Source organism: Vipera ursinii (genome assembly GCF_947247035.1).
Source record: "Vipera ursinii genome assembly, chromosome: 3".
NCBI classification, from domain to species: domain Eukaryota; kingdom Metazoa; phylum Chordata; class Lepidosauria; order Squamata; family Viperidae; genus Vipera; species Vipera ursinii.
This window is the reverse complement of record NC_139516.1, coordinates 195,151,887-195,176,493: the sequence shown is the minus strand read 5'-3', so window position 1 is coordinate 195,176,493 and position 24,607 is coordinate 195,151,887. Positions and strand designations below refer to the sequence as shown.

Genomic DNA, 24,607 nt, shown 5'->3' with positions numbered 1-24,607 from the left:
TTTTTCAATGCCAATGGTGTTCAAGTGTTGTTTTGAAATTAAACTCAAAGTGCTTACTATTATTGGTACTACTGCTGCTTTTTTTGCTACAGTTGTTTTATTTTTATTACAAGTCTTTGTATTTTGTGATTTTATCCCATATTTTCTCTTTTATTCTGTTGTCTTCAGATACTGCCATATCCACTATCCAGACCTTTTTTTTCTGTCTTATTGACAATTGTTAAGTCTCGGGACTTATGTGGCAGTACTTGTCTGTTGGAATTATAAAGTCCCAGGGCACTACAGCATCTTCATTTTCTATTATTTTATCTATTTGTCAGTCCAACCAGGGCTTATGTGCAGACAAATGGTATTACTTGCAAATCTTCCAATGCAGTATTCTACTTTTTTATGACATTGTTTGTAATCGATCTCTTTGATCTTCTTGCAACAACTAACTAGGTGGTCCACTGTTTCTTCACCTTCTTTCAGAGATAGCATTTGCTGTCTGTTGCTCTCTTTTCAATTCTAGCTTTGTATATATTAGTTCTTAAGGCTTGGTCTTATGGAGTCTGAAGTATTATTATTGTTGTTGTTGTTGTTAGTCTGATTTAAGCTATAACTTTTCATTATTGCTTTTTAGTTACTTTCTTTTTGTACTTATTTATAGTGAAGGATCAAATGTACAGTCACATAAAACCAGGAGCTGTGTGCATGTTTCAATGCCCTTATTTCTAAACCCAAACATGTACAAATAATGATATATTTATTAGCCATCTCTTAATTTCCCAATTATTATCTGCATCCAAAGGAATCAGATTACTTTCTTGTTTATGCCTCTGCTTGTTTATGCCTATTCCCCCTGCAAAATAATAATAATAATAAAAAAAATCTTTTGCAAGGTTTCTTAAGAGCTTAAGCATAAGCCTCAAATATCCGTAAAATCTTTTTAACATGGCTGCTCAATTCTCCATTCATATACTTCTGATTTTGGAGAAGTGCCCAAGAACAGTTCCATTTTATATTTACTAATCAGACACATTGGACAAAATAAAATGACATTTTTTTAAAGAAAAAAGTTTCTGTTTGCATTTAAACTTTCTGTTTACATTTAAACTTTCTGTTTGCATTTAAACTTTCTGTTTGCATTGTCGTGGATTGATGGCGGATCTGTGAATATATTGTTATTTGGGAGTATTCTTTCAAATTTCATAACTAAGAAGTATGTGTTCATTTTAATTTGTTCAAACATAGCTTGCATTGAATTCAAAAAGTCTAATTATTATCCACTCTCTAAAGTAGAGAATTTAGCTATTTTTTGCCAATAAATTGCAAAACTTATACAGTTCCTTTCATTTCGTTCCCAGTTCCATGTTTTACCAGTTCTCATATATATACTTTCATTGAAATTATTCTTTTTTAGGTAGTATATTGTTATGTATAGTATGATCTAGGTCACATTCACATAATCTCTTCATGAGTAACACAAGGCAGTCAAATCCCAGTGCTGGTATATTTTGTGCCAATTAGCACCTCCTGAGTATCTTTGAAAATGCACATCATTCTAAAGAAAAGGACAATATCTCCAATTGTGTATCTATGTGTGTGTGTGTGTGTGTGTGTGTGTGTGTGTGTGTGTGTTGTTTTAACAGATAAATGAAGAAGTGGTACTTTTTCAGAATAGTGCATATATTATTACAGAGAGAATATAAATGATATGATAAATAGGATTTTTTTAAAAAAAATAGTCTATTGAGTAACTTTAAATACTCATATTTATTTATAACAATACTCCTAATTGGAAAAAAAAACATTTCTAATTCTTTGTTTCATGTAATAAAGGTATCCAACATTCTGTGAATGAGATATTCACTAGTTCTAACATTCCAATTTTTTTCATTCACATTTTGTGATGTAGAAGATGACATGGTATGGAATACATTATCTCTAATACACTAAGACTTATTTTTCCTTTCTTTTCTCTTTTTATAACTTCACTGTCTCCACATATTTATATATATACAGGAAAAATATAAATATTTTTCATAATAATATAAAAAACAAAACATCTTTAAAAACAAAGTACTAATAATGGATATCATTAAATGGGAATTTAAGAAAAAATGGCCAGATTTGTCAAAAATCTTCTACACTGGTCTCTCTTTCAAATAAAATATCATTTAAAGGTTTGTAAATAAAATCTGTTGACAAACCCTTACAGCAAGTGTATTCCCTATTTTAATATATATTTTTTCTCCCTTCCACCCTGTGTTTGATATTTCACAATTCTTCATACCATGGTAAATTTCAAGTACAGGGATCATAGTCCACTAGATAATATGATGTTTTTTTTTTTATAAATAGCTATTGCACTATATTAATTTTGATAATTATAAGATAAGACAATTGTAGAACAAGGTCAGTTTTCAATTGCTTCTCTAAAAGCAAACAATTGTAACTAGCCCATGCTGAAAATACTCGATCCAATACAGTGTACTATACAAGAAAATAATATTTTCTACTCCATTGCTTTAGATCAAAGCAAGTTAGTTTCACAGTTTTTAGAAAAACCTGTTGCTACTTTGCAGTAAATAAATAAATAGGTATATAAGGGCATTTAAGCCTAGTATTTCAAAAGCTTTTCATAAATAATATTATTGTATTTTCTTCCTTATAAAGAAAGACTTATAAAGACTTGTTGTCTGTTGCACTTCAAAAAAGAGTATTTTGCTAACTGCCAACTGCTAACTTCAGAATACTGTTTTTGCTAACTAAAACTGAAATTTTACTGGGATTGTTAATGCTCATCTTATTGCAAGACTGCATATTTACATTTAACTATAAAGATATATAACATGGTCACTTTGAGGATACCATATATCATCTTCTAATCTCTAAAGCCCACAATGATAACAAATAGATGGATATAAAATAGGCATGTGCAGACAAACACAAGTTCAGTTGACGAAGAGATCAGGGTCATTTAGGTGACATGATTCACTGTCCTGAAGTAAAGAGGGGTTTTGATTCACCTTGATGAAACAACTCGAATGGCCTTGAAATGCCTCATGTCACAATTGCAAGACAAAGCTTCACCAAGCCTTCCCCAGTGCTGGCTATTAAGCCTCTAAACTGTGTAGGTTCATGGTTGCCGACAGCATGCCATGCTGACATCCAGCATGAAACATCGTTAGCAAATGCCAAAAGTGCCTGTCATTGATTTTTTTAAAAAGATATATTTTATCCTACCTGTATTATTTTTATAAATAACTCAACATAGTGAGCATACCTTATACTCTCTCTTCCTCCTATTTTCTGTACAACAACAGCCTTGAAAGTGTGTTGAGCTGAGAGTTGACCTTGGATTGACTGGTCCAAGGTCACCAAGCCACCCTTCATGTCTAAGGTGAAAGTAGAACTTAATGCAGTCTTTTTTTTTTATTGAAAAGTTTTAAAAATACAGTTTTCCTTTAAAAAAACCCCTTCCCCCTCCCTCCTCCCCTCCCTACCTCCCCCCTTCCCCCCCTCCCCCCCTCCCTCCTCCCCCCCACCTCCCCCCAACCCCCCTCCCCCCCGGACTTCCCAGAGCTAAATACAAGGTATATATATATAAAAAAGCAATCATAAACAACCATATACTAACAACTATAAATTCTAAAATCCATCACTCTCTAACTTATATAGGATCAAACAAAACTTAGCATTATTAAATATATATAGAAGACAAAATAAAAAAGAAAAAAGAAAACGAAAGAAGACTTATTCAAATGCTAGATAAAACTTCTTGACCCTATACTTATTCTGGATAAACTCAATCCATTTTCTCCATTCCATAATATAATGTTCTTGCGAGTAATCTTTCAAATAGGCCGAAATCTTCGCCATCTCTGCCAAGTCGGAAACCTTTAAAATCCACTCTTGTATAGTCGGCAGTTCCTCTTTCTTCCAATATTGACCTATCAAAAGTCTTGCTGCCGTAACTAAATTCAACATCAACTTAGAGTCCACAACTGTAGCGTCAACAATTATTCCCAACAAAAAAAATTGCGGACAAAACTTTATCCTCCGTTTAAAAATCTTCTGCATATTCCACCACACTTTTATCCAAAAAGCCTTGACCTTTTTACATGTCCACCATATGTGAAAATATGTTGCCTCTTCATCACCACACCTCCAACATTTAGGCTGATAATTCGGATACATACTTGCAAGCTTTTTAGGATCTAGATGCCATCTATAAAACATTTTGTAAAAGTTCTCTCTTAGACTTTGAGCTTGAGTGAATTTTACATTCCTCACCCAGATCTTTTCCCACGTGTCCATTGTAATAACTTCCTGAATGTTTTGGGCCCATTTTATCATACAATCCTTAACAAGCTCTGTTTCTGAATCGATCTCTATCAATGCAAGATATATCCGTTTAATATGTGCTGGTCCTTGATTTCTAATTTGCTTTATCAAATTTTCATCAGTCGTTGCAAATCCATTTTTTTGATCTTCTTTCCACCTGGCCTGTAACTGAATATATTGAAACCAAGTCTGAACAACCTTCTCTTCTCGCAAGAAACTATATGATTTCAAGCACCAAATATTCCTTTCCAAACTTAAAATTTCCTTGTAAGTAGTCTCATCATGTTTGAAACCAGCATGTATATTTTCTATTGCGTGTTTTGGGATTGCCCACAATGGTATCTTGCTGCTTAACTTATGTCTATACTTCTTCCAAACTCTCAGCAATGCCTGTCTTAAAATATGCATCCTAAACACAGTATCTACCTTCTTATCATACAACAAATATGCATGCCAGCCAAACAACAGATCATGGCCCTCAAGATTTAATAACCTTGATTGTGTCAAATTAATCCAATCACTTATTCCTACTAGTGCAGCAGCTTCATAATATAATTTAAAATTAGGCATTTTAAGGCCACCTCTCTCACGAGTATCCTGCATAATCTTAAGTTTAACTCGTGGCTTTTTCCCTGCCCACACAAATTTATTGATACCACGCTGCCATTCCTCCAAGTTAGAGTCTTTCTTAAGAATCGGTATCATTTGAAATAAGAATAAAAATTTGGGCAGGACATTCATTTTCACTGCTGCAATCCGTCCCAACAAAGACAATTGCAATTTTTCCCAACTCTCCAGTTCTTTTTGAATTTTCCCCCATAACTTTTCATAATTATTTTTATATAGCTTTGTATTAGAGGGCGACAAAATCACCCCCAAATATTTAACCCTTTTAACAATCTCAAATCCAGTTAATCCTTCTAGGAGAGCCTTCTGCGAAACTGTCATATTTCTAGCCAAAATTTTAGTTTTCTGTATATTTACTTTAAATCCAGAAACCTTCCCATATTGTGTTATTATCTCCATCAGGTCCACAACAGAATTCTCTGGCTGGGTCACTGTAACAACCAGATCATCTGCAAATGCTCTCAATCTGTAATCCTGATCTCCAACTTGTATCCCCTTAATTTTTTCCGAATTCCGAATCTTAACCAATAATATCTCTAATGTTAATACAAATAACAAGGGCGATAGCGGACACCCTTGCCTTGTGCCCTTCTCAATATTACATACTGTTGTCAAACTATTGTTAACTATAATTCGGGCAGTTTGTTTTTGGTATAATGCCCTAATCGGTTGTAAAAAATTTTCCCCAAAATCCATTTTGTCTAAAACTTTCAACAAAAATTGCCAGTTCAATTGATCAAAAGCCTTTTCAGCATCTAAAAAGATTAGCGCAGCAGAGATCTGGTTGTGCCTTTCCAAAAACTCTAACACATCAACTATATGTCTCACATTAGTTTTCATTTGTCTTCCACTAATAAACCCCGTTTGGTCCCCATGAATCACCTGTTGCAGAACCCTCATCAGTCTATTAGCCAAAACCTTAGCAAATATCTTATAATCTGTATTTAAAAGCGATATCGGTCTGTAATTTTTAACTAAAGTAGCATCCTGGTCTTCCTTCGGAATCAAAGAGATAAAAGCTGTTCTCCAAGACGGGGGCACCTTTCCCCCCCTCTGGATTGTCTGGAACAGTTCCTTTAACGGTTTTATCATCTCTAATTGTAAGTTTTTATAATAGGCTGCAGTCAAGCCATCAGTGCCTGGTGCTTTATCCACCTTCAGTTCCTTAATAGCTGTAAAAATTTCTTCTTCTGTAATCAGTTGGTTAATCCCCTCTTTTTGTACTTGCGTAAGAACCGGGATGCTAGCCTTCTCCAAATACATATCAATATCTTTTGCATTAATGTCCTCTTTAGTATATAATTTCGAGTAAAAATCCACAAAGGCATCCTTAATAAGATTCTGTTGATACACAACCCTTCCTTTATACTCAATCTTATCTATATTAGATGCCCTTTGTTTTTTCCTCAGTCTATAAGCCAACCATCTGCCTGGCTTATTAGCATTGCAAAAAGTATTATGCCTAGCAAACCGCAGATTGGTCGCCACTTGATCAGCCATTAATTTATCAAATTGTCCTCGTAACAGTCTAATAGCCTCCTTGATCTTCACCTCCTCTGGGTTCAAAATCAAAGCCTTTTCTTTTTCCTTTATTTCATTCTCCAGTTCTTTCCTTCTAGTTTCCACTGCACGTCTATGTCTATTATTCATATATATCAACACCCCTCTCATATAGGCCTTGCTAGCATCCCAAACCATATCCATAGAGGTACCCTTATTCATATTCATCTCAAAAAAATCCTTCATCCGCTGTTTGCATTCTTCCACATTTCTCTGATTTCTAAACAAATTCTCATTTACGCGCCATGAGCGTCTATCTCCTCTTTCCTTATCAATCTCCAACCACACTGGACTGTGATCAGAGATAATTCTTGCGCAGATTTTCACCTTTTTAGTTCTCAAAAGAAAGTCATTAGTCAACAAAATAAAATCAATCCTCGAAAAAGATTGGTGTCTATCAGAATAAAATGTATAATCCTTCTCCTGCAAATGTCTCTCACGCCAAATATCTCGCAATTCCAGGTCATCCATCATTTCAAAAAAAGATTTAGGCAGTCTAGCGTGACTTGGAATGCGCTTAAAGGCTCCAGCCTTATCCAACTGTACATCCATAACTCCATTCCAGTCCCCCATAAAAATAAAGGATTTATAATCCAACTGGGTAAGCTTTGTATGAAGTAAACTAAAAAAGTCAGCTTGTTGTTGATTTGGAGCATATAATCCAACTAAAAGCGTCTTTTTACCTTCAAACAACAGCTCGATCATAACATATCTTCCATGCTTATCTGCTTCAATTAGGTCCGCTGTTAAGGCACTTTTAACATAAACAACCACTCCATTTTTCTTATTCTCTGCAGAAGCAACAAATTGCGTACCCAGCCTCGAGTTCAATAAATACTTTTGATCCAAAACTCTAATATGCGTTTCTTGCAGGCATATAACATCTATCTTAAATTGTTTTAAATATTGAAAAACTTTCTTCCTCTTCTGCGGTGAGTTTAGTCCATTAACATTCCAGGTTAAAAATTTAGTTGCCATGTATATCCCCGAAAAGCTCTTGGACCACAGCTTTGATAGGACTGGTTACTTTAGGCCGTGCTCCTCCCACAGCTTGGCTATGAATGCGTTGTGAAGAATCTGAAGACTTTTGCTGATCTTGTTCTTTTATTTTCTTTGCTCGTTTTAAAGCAGCACGCGTCACTCTTTGCTCTCTAGGATCATCCAAAGAGATTGTAGCTTGATCTCCTCCAGCACCATTTTCCTCTGTTTCCTCCTCTTGTTGTTCTTCTTCTCCAGATCCCTTTCCAGCTTCCAGGAGCGTTAATGGGGTTGCTTTTAAAACATTATTGTAGAAATCACGTGCTTGTTTCACAGTAATCAGCCTATACCTTTTACCTTCATACATCACCATCAGCCCCTCTGGAATCTCCCATCTGAACCTTATATCTCTTTGCTTGAGCTCTTGCACAAGAAATGTATAGTCCTTTCTTCCCCTTAAAATCCTTGGAGGAATTTCTTTTAAAACCAAGACTTCTTGTTCAGCAATCACAACCTTAGCATCATAGGCAGCTTGTATAACTTGATTTCTAATTTCTCTTTTTGCAAAATAAACCACCACATCTCTAGGCAACTTTCTCTGTCTGGCAATCCATGAATTCACCCGAAACACTTTATCCATAGCTGCTCTTATTTCAGATGCTGGCTGGTTCAATACCCCTTCGAGAGCCTCAGAGATCAGCTGCTTTAAATCTTCTTTAACATTCTCTTTTAAGCCTCTAATTCTGACAGCAAACTGCATCTGGTAATATTGGGCATGGCTTAACTCCCTTTCCAACTTGCCTCTTTCAATTTCATTCTCCCGTGCTTTTACTTCTAGTATAGCATTCCTTTGAGCCAAATCATCCACTTTTTCATCTAAATCTTCCACACATTCCGCCACTTTATGCACTGAAGTCAAAATGTCTACCTTCATCACGCTGTACTTCTGTTCCATCCTCTCTTCCATTCTTTCCTCAAATTTCTCCAATTTCTCCTCCATCTGTGCAAATTTATCAGCAATTGATTGATTAATTGATTCCAAAAGTACCTGGGCATGTTTATCCAAGGCATCTCGCAAATCCTTCGATGTCAGCACTTCAGGAGGGTGCAATGCCTGTAGTGATGATTGTTGCACCGGCGAGGATCCTCCACTCCGAAGAGTTTTAGAGGGAGGTTTAGCCGCCATCTTTTAATCCTCAATTATGACGCACTTTCAATTAAAGTTTAAAAAGTCCAACAAGTTAGAGAGTACAGTAAAATAGTCCTCTTCACCTTTTCCTCTTGTACCGCTCTGCCTGTTCCTTTAAATCATAGTCCTTTCTTCAGGCAGGGATGGTTCGCAGACGCCTGGCTCTGCTCCAGGAAGTTCGGAGCAGAGACGACGGCCAGCTGGGAGCAACCCAGGCTTCGGGGGAGTTCAATCCTTCAGCCGCCCAAGCTCCAAGCTCAGGCGGCCTCGGAGAACTCTACCCCTACCTGGGGCCTCACCCCCTCCTCTTCTCCCGAGGAGGGGGCTTCAATTTCGCCCGAACAGCTGATCGGCGCTGTTTCGGGCGAAAAAACAAACAGCTGAGCCGCGGGCAGCCAGGGGAGGCTGTCTTCGGCGCCGCGCCGCCACCGGAAGTCCGAACTTAATGCAGTCTTAAGGCAGTACTGGATTTCACAGTCTCCTTGACCATGTGGATTCTGGAGAATCCCAATGTTTCCTGAACTAGTCCAGTTGGAAAATGCTTAAATCAGTGCTTCTGGACACCTTGTCCTCTTAACCTTTTCTTGCTGAAAGAAATTCCTCTAGTGTTCTCCCACAATTTGGGCATGAAGGAGAAGACTGTGGTATGCTCAAAATCAGAGGTATTTATTATTTCTTAGAAGGGGACTAGATTGCTTTGAGAAGCAGCCTTGAGAGGTATATTATCTGAACTTTTTTCAAAGGGAAACTGACCCTCAAAACTTCACCATCCTAATTTAGTACATTGATTGAAATATATTTTATACATAATGGCATTTGGCATCCATTTGTTAGAAAAATATGGGTGCCGGAAACCATAAAAAGCTGACACTTCAGGCTTTTAAATGTAAAACCAAATCAAAACTCTCGAACAGAAAGGCTAGTTATGAATTATTGTGTGGTGTTGTTTTTCTTTTTTCCTGGAATCATATTCCAGTTTTACGGATAGGTTTACTGACAGTAGTAAATTTTCAGATAGAACTAGTGACTCTGCCCCCGTAAATTTCTTACTATCATAGAAGAATCGCTATATTTCATTCTTCCCATACTGTTTTCTTCAGAAGTGATTCAAAAAATAATCCTCATACAATATAACTTTAATGAGTTGCTGTTTAATATGAAGTTTATTGCATTCTAAATATTTCAGGCAAGAATACTAGATAATTTATTCTTAGTTGATGGGTTTCAATCTATTCTCTCTCTCTGTGTGTGTGTGTGTGTGTGTGTGTGTGTTTGTGTGCATGTGTGTGAGTGTAAAATACAATATTTTACTGGTATAGGAATATATCTATATTTATATTCCAGAGAAACTCAAGTCACATCAATGTGGCTTTTGAAAATCCCATTTCTTACTGGGTCACAATATATGCAACTAATATTACTTTTGGCTGAGCTACCTTTAGCAGCATCCACAATCTTACTACTTCGGAATGTATTTTCTCATAATACCCGCACAATACATATTAAATGAGCAGAATGAAAAATAATACATTAGAGGAGGACCAAAGATAGAGTACATGCTCATCTACGCATGCCCAAGATGGCGGACGCGCTTGGCTGAGCTCCGCGAGGAGTTTCGGCAACTTGGCGACCCTGGGAGTCCCACAGAAGTGTTTATACCTTCTGTGATGGGGCTTGGGTTGGGTGGACAAGAGGTTGTTGGTGGCTATTCCTGGGCGGCTCTGCAGTTCTCCGTTGTGGGAGTTGGCTCCGCAAGCCCTGGACCTTTGGAGGGCCCTCGGCGGAGTCCGGTGGAGCCTGGGAGGGCTTGGAAGGCCCGGAAGAGCCTGGAAGAGCCGCGCTCTGTGCGGTGCCGACCAGCTGATTGTCGGTGCCGTGGGAGCCCGGCGGAGCCCGGGAGAACTTGGCGGAGCCCGGCAGTGCTTGGGAGAGCTTGGCAGCTGCCTGGAAGGTTTGGAGGAGCCGCGCTCTGTGGGGCGCCGACCGACTGATGGTCGGTGCCGATGGAGTTGTGGCTTGGAGCAGCATCGGAGTGGCGGAGTGGCGGAGGCATTGTGGTGGCGTCTGGAGTGGCTGGCGGCGAGGTCAGTGGGAGCACTGCGGCCGCTCTGGTGTGGAGACCATGGCCCAGTGGTACAGAGCGGACGCTTCGTGCTTTGGACGGTTGGGAGGCACAAACCAGCTTTGCATCGCTAGAAGCCAGCTAGACCGAGTTTGCGGCCCAGCGGAAGTACTCTGGGTTTCCTGGTTTCCTCCTCTATTGGCTTACCTATCGCCTGACCCTCTCCTGATATGGAGAAGAACATTGTAGTCAGGATTTTCTGCCATTTTATGACTCTGCAGGCTTTTATGCCTTGGATTAATATCTGCTGACTCTTTTGCCTGTCGCCCCCCCTCCCCAAAGGTTTCAGAAGGACCCGGGCACAAAGCCACTGTGGGAGAGTGGCCTAGACTTACCATCTGCTACCCCCCCTAGAGGTGAGAGCTCTGGGTGGTATGCTTTATCCCGGTTGTGCGTTCCAAGCTGCTCCCCGGATCTGACCGTCGTGAGAGGAGGGGGATTGATCTGTTTCGGGAGTACACCCAGCTCAAGTGGCAGTGGAGCTGGGTTGGCAGACTGGACACTTACCTTTTGATTTAAGATCCTCCTGATCTATCTAGGGATAGCCTTTTTGCCGGACTTATTTCAATAACCATGACTCGCCTTAGCTACTCCAGCACGGTTTTGTTCGCCCTCAGGGGTGCCCCCCCTTCCTGGGTGCGACCCGCCTCATTTTCCATTCCTCCTTTTGATGAAGGGCCCAATTTCTGGGACCCTGAGAGATGGCTGGGCAGGGATAGGGGCTTCCAGTACAAATTTAATAAGAGGCCCCTGGTTAATTTTTTGGTTAATTTTTGTGGGGTTAGGGAGGGGGGAGGGATTTCATGGTTGGATGGAAATGGGGGAGAGTCCACCAACTGTTGTTCAGGCCAGGTCCGGGATTGATCACGTGGGAGGGAGCTGGGATTGATTGGCTCCGGGGCTCCGGAGCGGGTCGTGGGATTACCTATTCCCACGACATTAGGGAATGGCAGCAGGTGTTTGAACAGAGGGCCATATTTATTTATTTATTTATTTATTTATTTATTTATTTATTCGGTTTATATACCGCCCTATTCCCAAAGGACTCAGGGCAGTTTACAAGGCAAAATTTAGAAACAATCCAATATAAAATTTCAGGCCCGGGCATAGCACGGAGACGGCATTGGTCGCTCTGGTGAATGATCTCTGGAAGGCCCGGGACAGGGGTTGTTCCTCTGTCCTAGTCCTATTAGACCTCCCAGCAGCTTTTGATACCATCGACCATGGTATCCTGCTGCGGCATCTCAGGGGATTGGGAGTGGGAGACACGGTCCTTAAGTGGTTCTCCTCCTACCTCCTGGGACGTTCGCAGTAGGTGTTGGCAGGGGGACAGAGGTCGACCTCGAGGCCTCTCATTTGCGGAGTTCCTCAGGGGTCGGTCCTCTCGCCTCTCCTGTTCAACATCTATATGAAGCCTCTGGGTAAGATCATTCGTGGTTTTGGAGTTGGGTATCATCAGTATGCTGATGATACCCAGCTATTCATTTCGACCCCAGACCACCCCAGTGCGCCAGTTGCAGCCCTATCTAGACCGGGATGCCTTGCCTACAGTCACTCATGCGCTCATGACCTCTCGGTTAGACTACTGCAATGCTCTCTACACGGGGCTGCCCTTGAGGACCACTCAGAGGCTCCAACTGGTACAGAATGCAGCCGCACGAGTTGTGTTGGGGGTCTCCTGATACTCCCACGTTACACCTCTGCTCCGTGAGCTGCATTGGCTTCCAGTTGCCTTCCAGGTGAGATTCAAGATGCTGGTAATGACCTACAAAGCCCTACTTGGCATGGGTCCGGAGTACCTTAGAGAGCACCTGCGGTCAGCATCAACTTCCCTCTGCCCAGTGCGCTTCCACAGAGAGGGCCTCCTCAGGGTGCCACCGGTCAGAGAATGCTGACTGGTGGCCCCCAGGGGGAGGGCATTCTCTGTGGGTGCGCCTGACCTTTGGAACCATTTACCAGTTCAGCTCCGGATGGATCCTGACCTTCGCTCCTTCTGACGTGATCTAAAAACCTATTTGTGAACAAGCCGGCCTGGTCTGATGGGTTTGGGTTTTAATTATTGTTTTTAAGTAATTTATTTATTGTATTTGGACACTATGGTTTAATCTGTTTCTAATTTTTGTATTTTGGTATTTATTGCCCTGTTCACCGCCCTGAGTCCTTCGGGAGAAGGGCGGTATACAAATTAAATTAAATAAATAAATAAATAAATAAATAAATGTATTCTTGAATACATGTCTGCTTAAATCTGACCATTTCTCTCTAAAACTATATGCATTTTCACAGCAAGATCAATGGGGGGGATGATTATCACTGCATTTTTCAGAGGTTATTTTTCATTCCTATTTAATACACTACATTTTGAAAGTAATTGTTTTTCAAATTAACTTCCTCTGATTTTAGCAAGAAAGACAAGAAATAGTTTAAATGTCTTCCACTGAAACTCTTTGGATTGAAAAATATTTAACCTTGAGAGACAATATCCTCTATATGAAGCCTTAGGCAAAATATATATATATATTAAAAGTGAAGTTTAGCAAACTCAGTTGTCCAAAGATCATTGCTATGTAGCACAATGTATCATTTCTCTGCTGGTGCTGTCTGATGTTGGTTGGGGGAGATGGCTTCACACAGAACCAATAAGTAAAATCACCCCTGCAGGTGTTTACTACCAATGTGTAGTGTATCTGAGCTGTCAGCCTGACATCATGTTATATTTCCATAATAATATCTGCGTAATGCTATAAATTGGTGCTACAGATACTATTTCTGATAAACACCTTAAAGAAGCTTAAATCACATGATATAAATATTTAGATCTCAGTTAAATGAACAAGAGTCTCTCTTGTTACAAGGAGGGCAATAGGTTCTCTATCAATAAGGAATCCTAATCTAGCTTTATCAGCAAAGAAGGTTTTAGAAAAGTGTTGAATTCTACCATACTGGAGAAGAGCAGTCAGCTCTTTTGGCTTGATGGTATAATGAAAAGAATCACACTAGACTGCAGAAGTTGTAGCTATGTAGTAGAACACATCTCTAATTATTGAGAGAGAGAAATGGCTGCACCAAAAGTGCATTTCAATCTCGTGTAGGACTGTAAACGCAAAAAACAGATCATTCCCCAACATCATGAACGCAAGACATAATTTATGCTTGATCTTCACAACCCAAGAAGGCAGACAGGAGAACAAAAATGAATTAAGTTAACTTCAAGGTCAAGAGTATGAAATGAAAAGTGGATCCCACAAAAAAAAACACTACTTGAAGTCCACAGTTCAAATATTTTTAACTAAAGCATCAACTCATTCTTCAGAGAAGGAAAGCACTACAGACAATAATCTATTATTCCTGATAAATACATAAATTGATTCCTGAAACTATATTTCTTTAGTAGATCTATTACAAAGGTATTATAATATCAGACAAGTGGCATAAACAAACAGAATAATAAAGGGTAAAATCCATCCCAACATAATGAATGAGCTGTTTTAGTTATAAAGACACAAAATGTTGTTAAATAAACCAAATCCACTCCCAAATTCATTTAGGTCCATAGTACATAGGCAGCATTGACTGAACTTGGTGATGACCTCTGCCAGAGACACGATGAAGGTGATGCAACTGTCCTCCATCTTCTTGATCTGTCAGTAGCTTTTGATACCTTCAGTTGTGATATTTTGTGGGACTGAATATGGGGACTGAGAGTGGAAGACATGATGTTGTGGTCTTTCTTTTATTTCTCCATGACAATGGTTGGGTCTTCATCATTCTCCCAGTGCCATGTATTTTCCATCTTTAGCTCTGAATTAGGAGCTGTAGTAGTACAGTGGTTAGAATGTAGTATTGCAGGCTAACTCTGTGCTTACTGCAAGTTTGATTCTCACCAGCTCAAAGTTGATTCAGCCTTCCATCCTTCTGAGGTTGGTAAAATGAGGACCCAGACTGTTAGGACAATATGCTGATTCTGTAAAACAATTAGAGAGGGCTGTAAAGTACTTTAAAGCAGTATATAAGTCTAAGCATTATTGCTATTAGTTTACTGCCCCAGACAGAATTGGGGTACTAGAAAGACATTTACCCAAATTCATTTACACCAACTTTGTCTTTTCCTGGCACAGGAGTCCTTTATCACAGTCAATCAAGCTTAATCATCTTGCAGCTGGACTATTGCAAAACACAAACCATGGATTTCTTAAAATTATTCAGCTGCTGTAGAAAGTGGTGGAAAAGACAGTTATGGGTCTGCTTTTGGTACACACATGTTACGGCTCTGCTGTGCCAGTTGTACTAATTGCCAGTAATCTTTGAGTACAATTCAAGACATTGATTTTCATTTATGAAGCCTCCTTAGCCAAAAGCCTAGTAATCTGAAGACTACCTCTCTCCCATTATTACTGAATGTCCTGAAAATCCAATAGAATGAATGTGTTCATGTCCCATCCTTCTCATCAATGCCACCTGATGAAGTCATTGTATTGATTATCAATATAAAATACAAGTGGGACATTTTTGACTACCCTTGATTGGTTATGTTCATTTTCCCCTTTTCATCATATGATTGTGGGAGGAGGAGGAGGAGGGAGTTGGTTTCTTACATTGGATGTTTGTCTTTAGCTGTAATATAATAATCATAATATCCATACAAATGAAGAAACGGAAGAGTTTTTTCCCCTTAATATTAAAATCCTAGAAAATAATAGATTTGTGCCTACTTTATAGGTGCTTTTGTCTGTTCATTTTTGTTTGTTGGTTTGTTTCTGCTTTGAAAACAAATACTATTGTAACTATCAATTTATTCTACCATTTCCACTCCACTTACCCATTCACTAAAAGGTAAAGGTTCCCCCGCACATGCGTGCTAGTTGTTTCCAACTCTAGGGGCCGGTGCTCATCTCTGTTTCAAAGCTGAAGAGCCAGCACTTGTCTGAGGACGTCTCCGTGATCATGTGGCTGGCATGACTAGATGCCAAAGGCGCACAGAACGCTGTTACCTTCCCACCATAGTGGTCCCTAATTTTCTACTTGCCTTTTTACGTGCTTTCGAACTGCTAGGTTGGCAGAAGCTGGGACGAGTAACAGGCGCTCACTCTGTTACGCGGCACTCGGGATTTGACCCGTCAAACTGCCGACCTTCTGATCGACAAGTTCAGCATCCTAACCCACTGAGCCACTGTGTCTCTCAATTTATTTTACCATTTCCACTCCACTTACCCATTCACTACTGATAAATAAAATCTTTTACTTAGGTTGTATAATATAATTCAATATAACCTCACTGGAGATGTGCCATTTGTATATTAAGAGAAGAAATATTTGTAATCAGCACTGGAGATACAATCTAACCAATTATTAAGAAAGTCACAATGATTTTAATATAGGAGATATTGTATGTAGCCAGTTTCAACATACTGGAATTTTCATCAAATCTTGCAAGGGTTTATATTTAAATAAGAGTGTCTACTCAAATGCTTAATCATTATTTGAAAGTTTGGGAAGTTGTTCAATTTGTATTGCAAATGTTTTTAGCTAAAACTTTTTTTAAAGGGAAGTTGTTTTTTTGTTTTAATAGATTGTTAACATTTCCTCTATTTCAGATAATTGATTATTCAAATTGTAATATGCAGGTACGAGATGCAGAAATGAGCAGAGTGGGCAGATGGAATAAATCCCACAAATAAATTTAATAAATCTCCAAAATAGCCAATATGATTTAGCAGCCAAGAAAATGTTGATTGAATGAAAGTGATGAATACTGGATATTATGTAAGAGAAGAGGGGGGAAAAAGAATAAGAATTGCTGGAAATATGCAGAGAAATCGCACTTAGCTTTTTATCCACATATCAAGTCCTTTTCAAAGGATTGGCAGATGTTGTTCTTTAATAACATTAAAAGTATCATTGCAAGATGTAAGCTGTTCCAAGTAAAGTTGCCTTTTGCAATTGACTGATGGTGATTTAATCAATGTTGATAGTGTTCGTGCGGTGTTCTTGTTATTTTAGGACTGTATCCATGATGCCTATTACTATTAGTGCTATTGTGTTTTCTTTCGCTATAGTTGTTCTACTTCTATTATTATTATTATTTAATTATGATTGATCACACAGCCAGCCAGATTTTAGACTGGATTTGGCATTTTTTGAGTCTGTCTCAAAGACCTGGGATAAGCAGATGTTGTTGTTGAATGGTGTTTATTATTATTACTATTATGTGTAGATAATTTACTGTTAGATTCATAATCTAAAACTGGTGGAATCTTAATAATTCAAATACTAACAAAGGACTTAAGTAATTATTAAAATAAAGATAAAGGTAAAAGTTTCCCCCTCTCCAGTCAAGTCCAGCTGTAATGGGCAGTGCTCATCTCCATTTCTTAGCCGAAGGATCAGCGTTGTCTGAAGATCCTTTCCATAGTCATATGAACAGCATGACTATATGCCAAGACAGATGGAACACTGTTACTTTCCCACCAAAGTGGTACCTATTTATCTACTCACATTTGCATGCTTTGCATGCTTTTAGGTGGCTAGGACCTGGAGCAAGTAATGGGAGCTCATCCTATCATGGGGCACTTGTACCCAGGCGGTCAGTTTTTCAGCTGACAAGCTCATTGTCTTTAACCACTGAGCCATTGTATCCCCTATTAATAAGATAGTGTCTAAGAATATAGACAGTTCAAAGCAAGGTGGTTTTTTTGTAAAATTAGAGTGTTCAAATCTGATAAATTCAATATTTCAGATTTCAAGGAAGTATTTTATGTATTGCTGCAATGACTCCAATCAAGATTGGTGTAACAACATTTTTCCCCATAAGTATTCAACTTTCACCTACAAGTCCCTATATTTCATGTTTTTTCCATTGTTTTTCCTCATTTCTAGAATCACCGGGAATAACATCATCAGTGAACCAGATTTTCTTCTTTTAAATCACTGTTATATCAGGCATGTTATGAACAAGATTCCTCTCTATTTGCATCTTAAAGCCCCTTAAGATCTTAAACCACTCATTTTCCAAAACCTACTCAATTTGATGGTTCCAGTAGTTTTTACTACATTCAAATTCAGACTTATGACAAAGTTTCCAGTTAATAATTTTTGGCATCTCAGTTGTGACTGCTTGTAGTCAGTTTGTGAAATTTTGCAGCAGCTTCTGATCAATTGTTCCATCCTTTTTATTAGAAAGTAGACATTTGCTGTTGTTAGTTACAGTAAGATTTTGCCTAGTTGTCAGTTAGTTGTCAAAGCTTGTTTTTGAGCCACTAAAATAAAAAAAAAAAGTTTTTTTTCTTCAATAATCCTGATCTTAACCAACTCCATGTGGATTTTTAATCAACTTTTTTTATCCTTCCAGTATTAATCATGCAGCAGCTTGTTCTTCTAATTAACAAATTTGCTTTCAGTTATTTCTTTTCTGTATTCAGCCTTCATCTTTGTTGTTTTCAGGAGATTTCCTTGACAAGAGTTCCTGGCTCTTCTTAATATGGTCATTAAGGCCATGTTCTTCTTCCTGCTTTACCTGTAGAAGTCCTCTATCCCAGGGGTCTCCAATCGCTGGTCCTTGGACCAGTACCAGGCCGCGACATGCCAGCAACCAGTCCGCACAAACAAGGAAAGCCCATCCACAGGATGCAGGCAGCACACAAAACCACGCCCCCTCCAGTCTGTGGAAAAATCTCTCTCCACGTAACCAGTCCTTGGGGCCCAAAAAGGTTGGGGACCTCTGCTCTATCCCCTTCAGTTCTTGTCAAATACAGCCAGACATCACTTTTGGGGTTGTTCATATTACCTAGGAATCCTAGATCCTTGAGAGAGAAAGGTTCATGATCTGGATAGTTAAAAGGAAAAGAAAAATGGGAAGAATACAAAACGAAAAGCTGCCTCTTCTTTCAGACTTCCATCTCTCTCTTCTATACACATTCAGTCATTTATCTTCTACTTCATGAATTCTGATTCCTTTCTCCCTTTTAGTTTATATTCACTACTGCACCTAAGGTAGTACACTAATATATAATAACAACAATAAAAAAGAACACAGAATTCCATTATTTAGCCAAAATGTCACTTAAATATGTACAGCAAATGATTTCAAAGCAAGTAACTACGTAATATATTTTTTATAACCATTTAAATAATGGAATGAAGAGCCATGTTTCCAACATGATTATTAAATAATATAATACAGATAATGTGAATGCCCAGAAATCCATCTTAAAACACTTCATTTATTGGCAAACTCATATGAGAAATAATTATGGAAAATTCAATATGGCTAGGTATTTTTATCAGAAACGATGTTATAAAAAGTAGGTTTGGTAGTAGGAAATGACGAGAAACTATGATGGAGTTGTATATTGTGCTTGATCAGAATCTACATGAAATCTGGAAGTGATACAGCCATAAAATTACTTAATATCTTGGACCTCAGTATTTAGGATATATCTAGGATTCTTTCTAGGCCAGCTGGGCAAAGAAGCAAGCAGTAATGATTTCCCTCTTTTTTTAAAAAAAGGATATAGAATTGATGTGTCTGTAAAATATTTTTATCTAAAAATGAAACACAGCATTTCTTTGAGAGATGAGAACAAAGTAATAATTTTAGAAAAATTTTATGTGGATGTGCTAGATACAGTTCAGGATGGGCAGTAAACATTCTTTCTGAAGCATTCATAGTGGGGGAAATGTCAGATTTCTGGATCTTCAATATTCGTGTAGAAGAAGGAAATCCAACAGGAGAAATCAAGTGGTTGTTATACTAAAGATGAATATACTTAATCCACTTTTGTATATGGCCATTCTGTATATGAATAGCTCTATAGAAATGAGATCATTGTAACTACGGTATGTAATAGAAAAATAATGCAGGGGAACAATAATAGGGACTGTTGTTACAAGCAGAGGACTATGGTTGATAGATTAAAGATGATGGGAAAATCATTTTATCTGATTAATTATAAACATCATATATTGTAACCATAGCATCAGATGGCTTTTCACCCTGTTCAATTTTTCACATTTGGCTAATATGCATCTATGATTAAGTTATAATCCAATAGTTTATCAAACAATATTATTTCACCCTATCATCAATCTCTTTCACTTGGTTAAAATCACAGTATAATATCCTGGTGATTAGATCCCTTTGTACTGTATATAGTCGCTGGTTGTGTATTGAAAGGTTGCTAGAAGGTCATCTATTCATCACAAATGTGGGCACTGTTTTAATTTTATTTTTCTCAACATAATAAAATTACTTAAAATTTTATAATTAAATGAGATGGAAAAAACATTGAGTATGATTCTTTAATTTAACTGTTGTTGGAAAATAATTTGATGATTATAAAAAGGTCTTCCCAGATATCCTCATGGGTAGAATTTTTAGTCCATGTGAAATTGTTTTTATGGGATGGGTGAAGTATCAACTCTGTGTTTTAGAATGCCATAATGGATATAAAATGTCACAGCAAAGTTCTTGGAAAAATAAGATAAAATGTTGGTCCCCATTAATAAGGGAAATAAACACATATTAAATAAGAAAAGGATTGGCAAGTCTGTTGTGCCCATAATTAAATTCGGTTTTCCAAGTTCCATAACTTCACAGTGAAATTGCACAAATACAGATATGGCACATGGAAAAATATTTAAGTTAATTTTAATATTTTGCATAAAAGGCACAATATACATTCATTTCAAGAAAATATATGTTTTCCCCTTTGCTATATTACCTTTGTAGTCACTGTATATAAAATTTATAAATATTTGCCTTTTGTGTAAAAATATCTATTCTTTTCAAATCTTTTGGGTCCATAATGCTATTGGAAAGAAATTACTTTTAATTTGCATTTCCATGATTAAAAAGAATTGTCAATTGAAATGAAGTCATTTTAGATTGCTTTATCTGATATGTGCTTTTGTTTGTTTTCTTAACTAGTGAAAAAGGCCATAGATTTTAAATCTAGAGGATTTAAATTGTTTCCAGGGAAAGACAACAGCAACAAGTTTTCTATCTGTGAGTGTACTTCTTTTTGTTACTTTTTTAGTGCAAGAGTGAAGTTTGTGCTGTCTGTGTTGTTTGTGTGTTGTACTGTTTCACATATATCTAAGCATTTACGTGTATGAAATGTTTATGCTCCAGTCTGCATGATGAATATGCAAAGTGTAGATGTGCTGTGAAGAGTGACTCTGTATAACATTGGCATCCCCAGAATATGTTTCTTTCACTGTTAATGTCCCAATTTAAATTAAGAATTATAAATATATATACCAACCTTCTGAGGTTGGTAAAATGAGGACCCATATTGTTGGGGGCAATATGCTGACTCTGCAAACCGCTTGAAGAGGGCTGTAAAGCATTATGAAGCGGTGTATAAGTCTAAGTGCTATTGCTATTTTCCACTTCTCCTAAAAGTAGTCTTTTGCTGGAAGTAACATTAATGTAAGTAATCATGCATTATTTTATGTCTTCAAAAGAGGAATTGAAAGAAACATATTTTTCAATTAATATATAGGATGACAACCTTTCAAATTTGATTGAACATCAATGCATAAAAGGAAATAACATCTTCATTATGTATAATAAACAGATTTATTCTGCAGTGGTAGAGTTTGCTTTGTATTATTTTTCTCTCAGAGAAATATTTAGCAATGCAAGAAGGATTGAAATGTCAAGCTTTATTAATCATTTTTATGGGTTAGCAGAAAATAATAGAAAAAAAAACATTTTAAACAGGATGTCATATGATCTCTCCCCTCCACCCCAGGCTGCCAACAGGTGTCATTGTCTAATCTGAAGAATAAATGATGAAAGATTAGAAAGAATAATACATCTCCAAGCTTATATTGAAGCATACTCTGTTTAGTTTAGACTTTTTCTCTCCAGTTTTTACAGACTATCTAAATATTAAACTGGTCTTCAATCTGGTCCAATTTTTTTTGTTTCATATTTTCTTAGCTTCCCTTTGGGTGATGCAATTATTATCTATGGAGATTCTCAGTCATCCAGGTCGTAGTTATCCCAAAGATGCTTGTTCATGAGGCAACTGGACTTTCTTATTTTTTCTTTGAAGACATTTCACTTCTTATCCAAGAAGCTTCTTTAGATGAGAAGTGAAACATCTTCAAAGAAAAACAAGAAAGTCCAGTTGCCTCATGAACAAGCATCTTTGGGATGTAATGATTATGTAATATACGATGACATGGAATGATGGTGCTAGAAGGCTAACAATGTTGAAAACCTTGTTCATGACCCTCAGTTTGTCATTCACTATCTAAAGAAAATAAGGGGAAAGTATACCTAAAATAAATGGATAGTGTAAGCTTCTTTGCAGTTGGGGTAGACAAATTGAACAGATCGAATAAGTCTTCTTGAGTCTTGGAAGGAAATTGATCTGTACAATTGTATAATAACTAGACTTTATGGAGAATGAAAGACATGGGATTCAGACAACTAGGTCACATCAAAATTTGAGGTTTTTTTTACTTAGGTGTTATTATCTGGTTGTCCTTCAGATTTCTATAACCCAGATATGGAATACTGATAAAGGAGAATATTTGTAGTTCAGGGTTGAAATTAGGGGTCCTTGGTGCTCTCTAGCTTGGTTGTTTTCTTGCAGATGTTTTATTATGCAAACCAGGTAAATTCATCAGTGCTAGAACTATTGCTTTAACATATGAGTTCAAGATAGTATGTTATCCAGGCACTTTATAGTTACTATTTTAGTAGCAGAACTTCATTTTCTGCAAAGGAAAGCTGTGCAATCTCAGGAAAAGACATGATGTTTTACTCACAAATAGGTGCTTAATTATGTGCTCATACCTTTCCTAAAACATTTCTGAAGTGCAGTAGACCTCTGTTAGGATAAAACGTGGCTCCAGATTTTATTTGATATTGGGCAAATAGACTGTAACTGGGGTTGCAGTTGAATTGGCCTGCATCAGAGTCTGCATTGGGAAGAGGCTGACATCTGCACTGCTTCTGAGATTTTATTTACAGAAGAAAAAGTAGTTTTTTTCATAGGATGGTCAGTAGTCAAATGATGATTTGTAATCCCACACTTGAGAAAGGGGTCAATTGATCTTAAGGCTGTAGGAGACTTTCACTCCCATTTCCACTCTTCAAATGGAAAGAAACAGTTAGAAACATTCCGAACATCCCCTTTTCAATTATGGAAAAGCACCTAATAATTTTGTGACCAATTGTGACCTCAGAGTTTTATGATAAGGGGCAAATACAAATGAAATCAAAATAAGTCATTAAAGTCAAATGACCTCCTTCAGACATTTAGAAGGTCCAAAGGTTGAGTTGACTTCTCAAACGTTGCTCATCCTGATCCACATGTCCTACCATATATTTGCACCTCCCCTGAATTATCCTAAAATGCCTCTATCAGCCAATCCCCCAAAAATATCACATATAGTGTGCTGTCCATGTCTGAAGTTTCTTGAGTCAATTAAGTTAGCATGAACATTGTGACATTTAATTTCAATAATATTGAAAAAAGAGCTTCAGAGCAATTTATTGTATTATATCATAAACAAATTATATGGCTGCCCAACACAGTTGACTCCAAGCAGCTTGCAATATTAAAATGCATAACATAAAACCCTATGAAATACCATCCCACCGTACACATAACAGCAGCAACACAATCAAATCAACCACTTGATCAGCTCCATCTCCATTCATGATCCCCAGACCTGCTGATGAAACCACATCTTCTAGGACTTTGGGAAAAGCAACATAGTGGAGGCCATTTGTACTTTGGAGAAAATGGTGTTACATGGAGAAGGGGCCACCACTCAGAAGACCCTTCACCATGTTCCCATCAGATGTATATCCCTAATAAATGGGACACATAACATAGCCTGCCTTCCTGTTCTGGTGAGCTAGGTGGATTTAAAAGGGGAGAGGCAGCCCTTCAATTTTGTGACATATTCTATATCTTTGATCTACTTAGAGACTACATACAAGTAAAATCTACATGCCTATTTTTGCTAAGACTATCTGAAATGGGGAAGAATGATATTTTAACTTAGCTTCTGCTGAGCATACAATATTAAGAAATGAATATCATTTATAAGGTATATGAAGTCAGAAAACTTTTAAAAGAGCAGAGGTTTTGGTAAATGTGCATAATTTTTCAGGGTGGAACTACTTTTGAAGCACTTAAATACTCTCTATATGCATAAAATGTATTGCCCAAAGAATGAATTTTGTTTTATCTGTGAATCTTAGGGGCTTATTTCCATACATAATGACAGTATTGGAATTCATATCCCATATTTAGGTTAATGAGAACTTTCTATCACAAGCTTCAAAGGAATGTTTAATGGTTATTTAAAATATTGTACATTCACAAGCCTATTCAGCTTCACAAAGTGGAAATAAACTTCCACTTCCCATCCCTAAACTTCAGCATTAGAACTGATGCAATTCAGAATATTCTGCTCTAACTATAAAACAGATACATACAGTATTGTATCATGCAAATATGATTAAGATTTCTTAAGTGAGGGGCTTAGATTTTCAACTTCATGCACGAAAAGTATTCCTTCTTCCAATGAAGGTACTATTTATAAACTTTTTATTAAATTCTGTTTTATTTATTATTAAATTTATATGTTGGTCATGCCATTGTCTATTGACTCTGAGTGGCTTTCAACATCATAAGAGTGGCAATATGAAATATTAAAACATTTAAAAAACAAGAGCATTAAAAGTTAACAAAAACAGAGTAAAACAGGAACCAGTTTATCAATGGGATGGAGGTGGATCTTCTGAATAAAACTGAAATTCAGTTGGTTTTATA

General features: G+C 37.4%; 1 protein-coding gene across 1 annotated transcript in view; it reads left to right on the top strand.

Annotated features, from left to right (window-relative positions):
* The window catches only part of CSMD3 (CUB and Sushi multiple domains 3), a gene marked incomplete at its 5' end in the record, with an annotated part of 537,637 nt that overhangs the window by 158,696 nt on the left and 354,334 nt on the right, over positions 1-24,607 (top strand). The window contains one exon of the mRNA XM_083360336.1: positions 20,731-20,808. Within this exon, the coding sequence (XP_083216462.1) occupies positions 20,731-20,808 (78 nt within the window). The remainder of the gene's footprint in view (positions 1-20,730; positions 20,809-24,607) is intronic.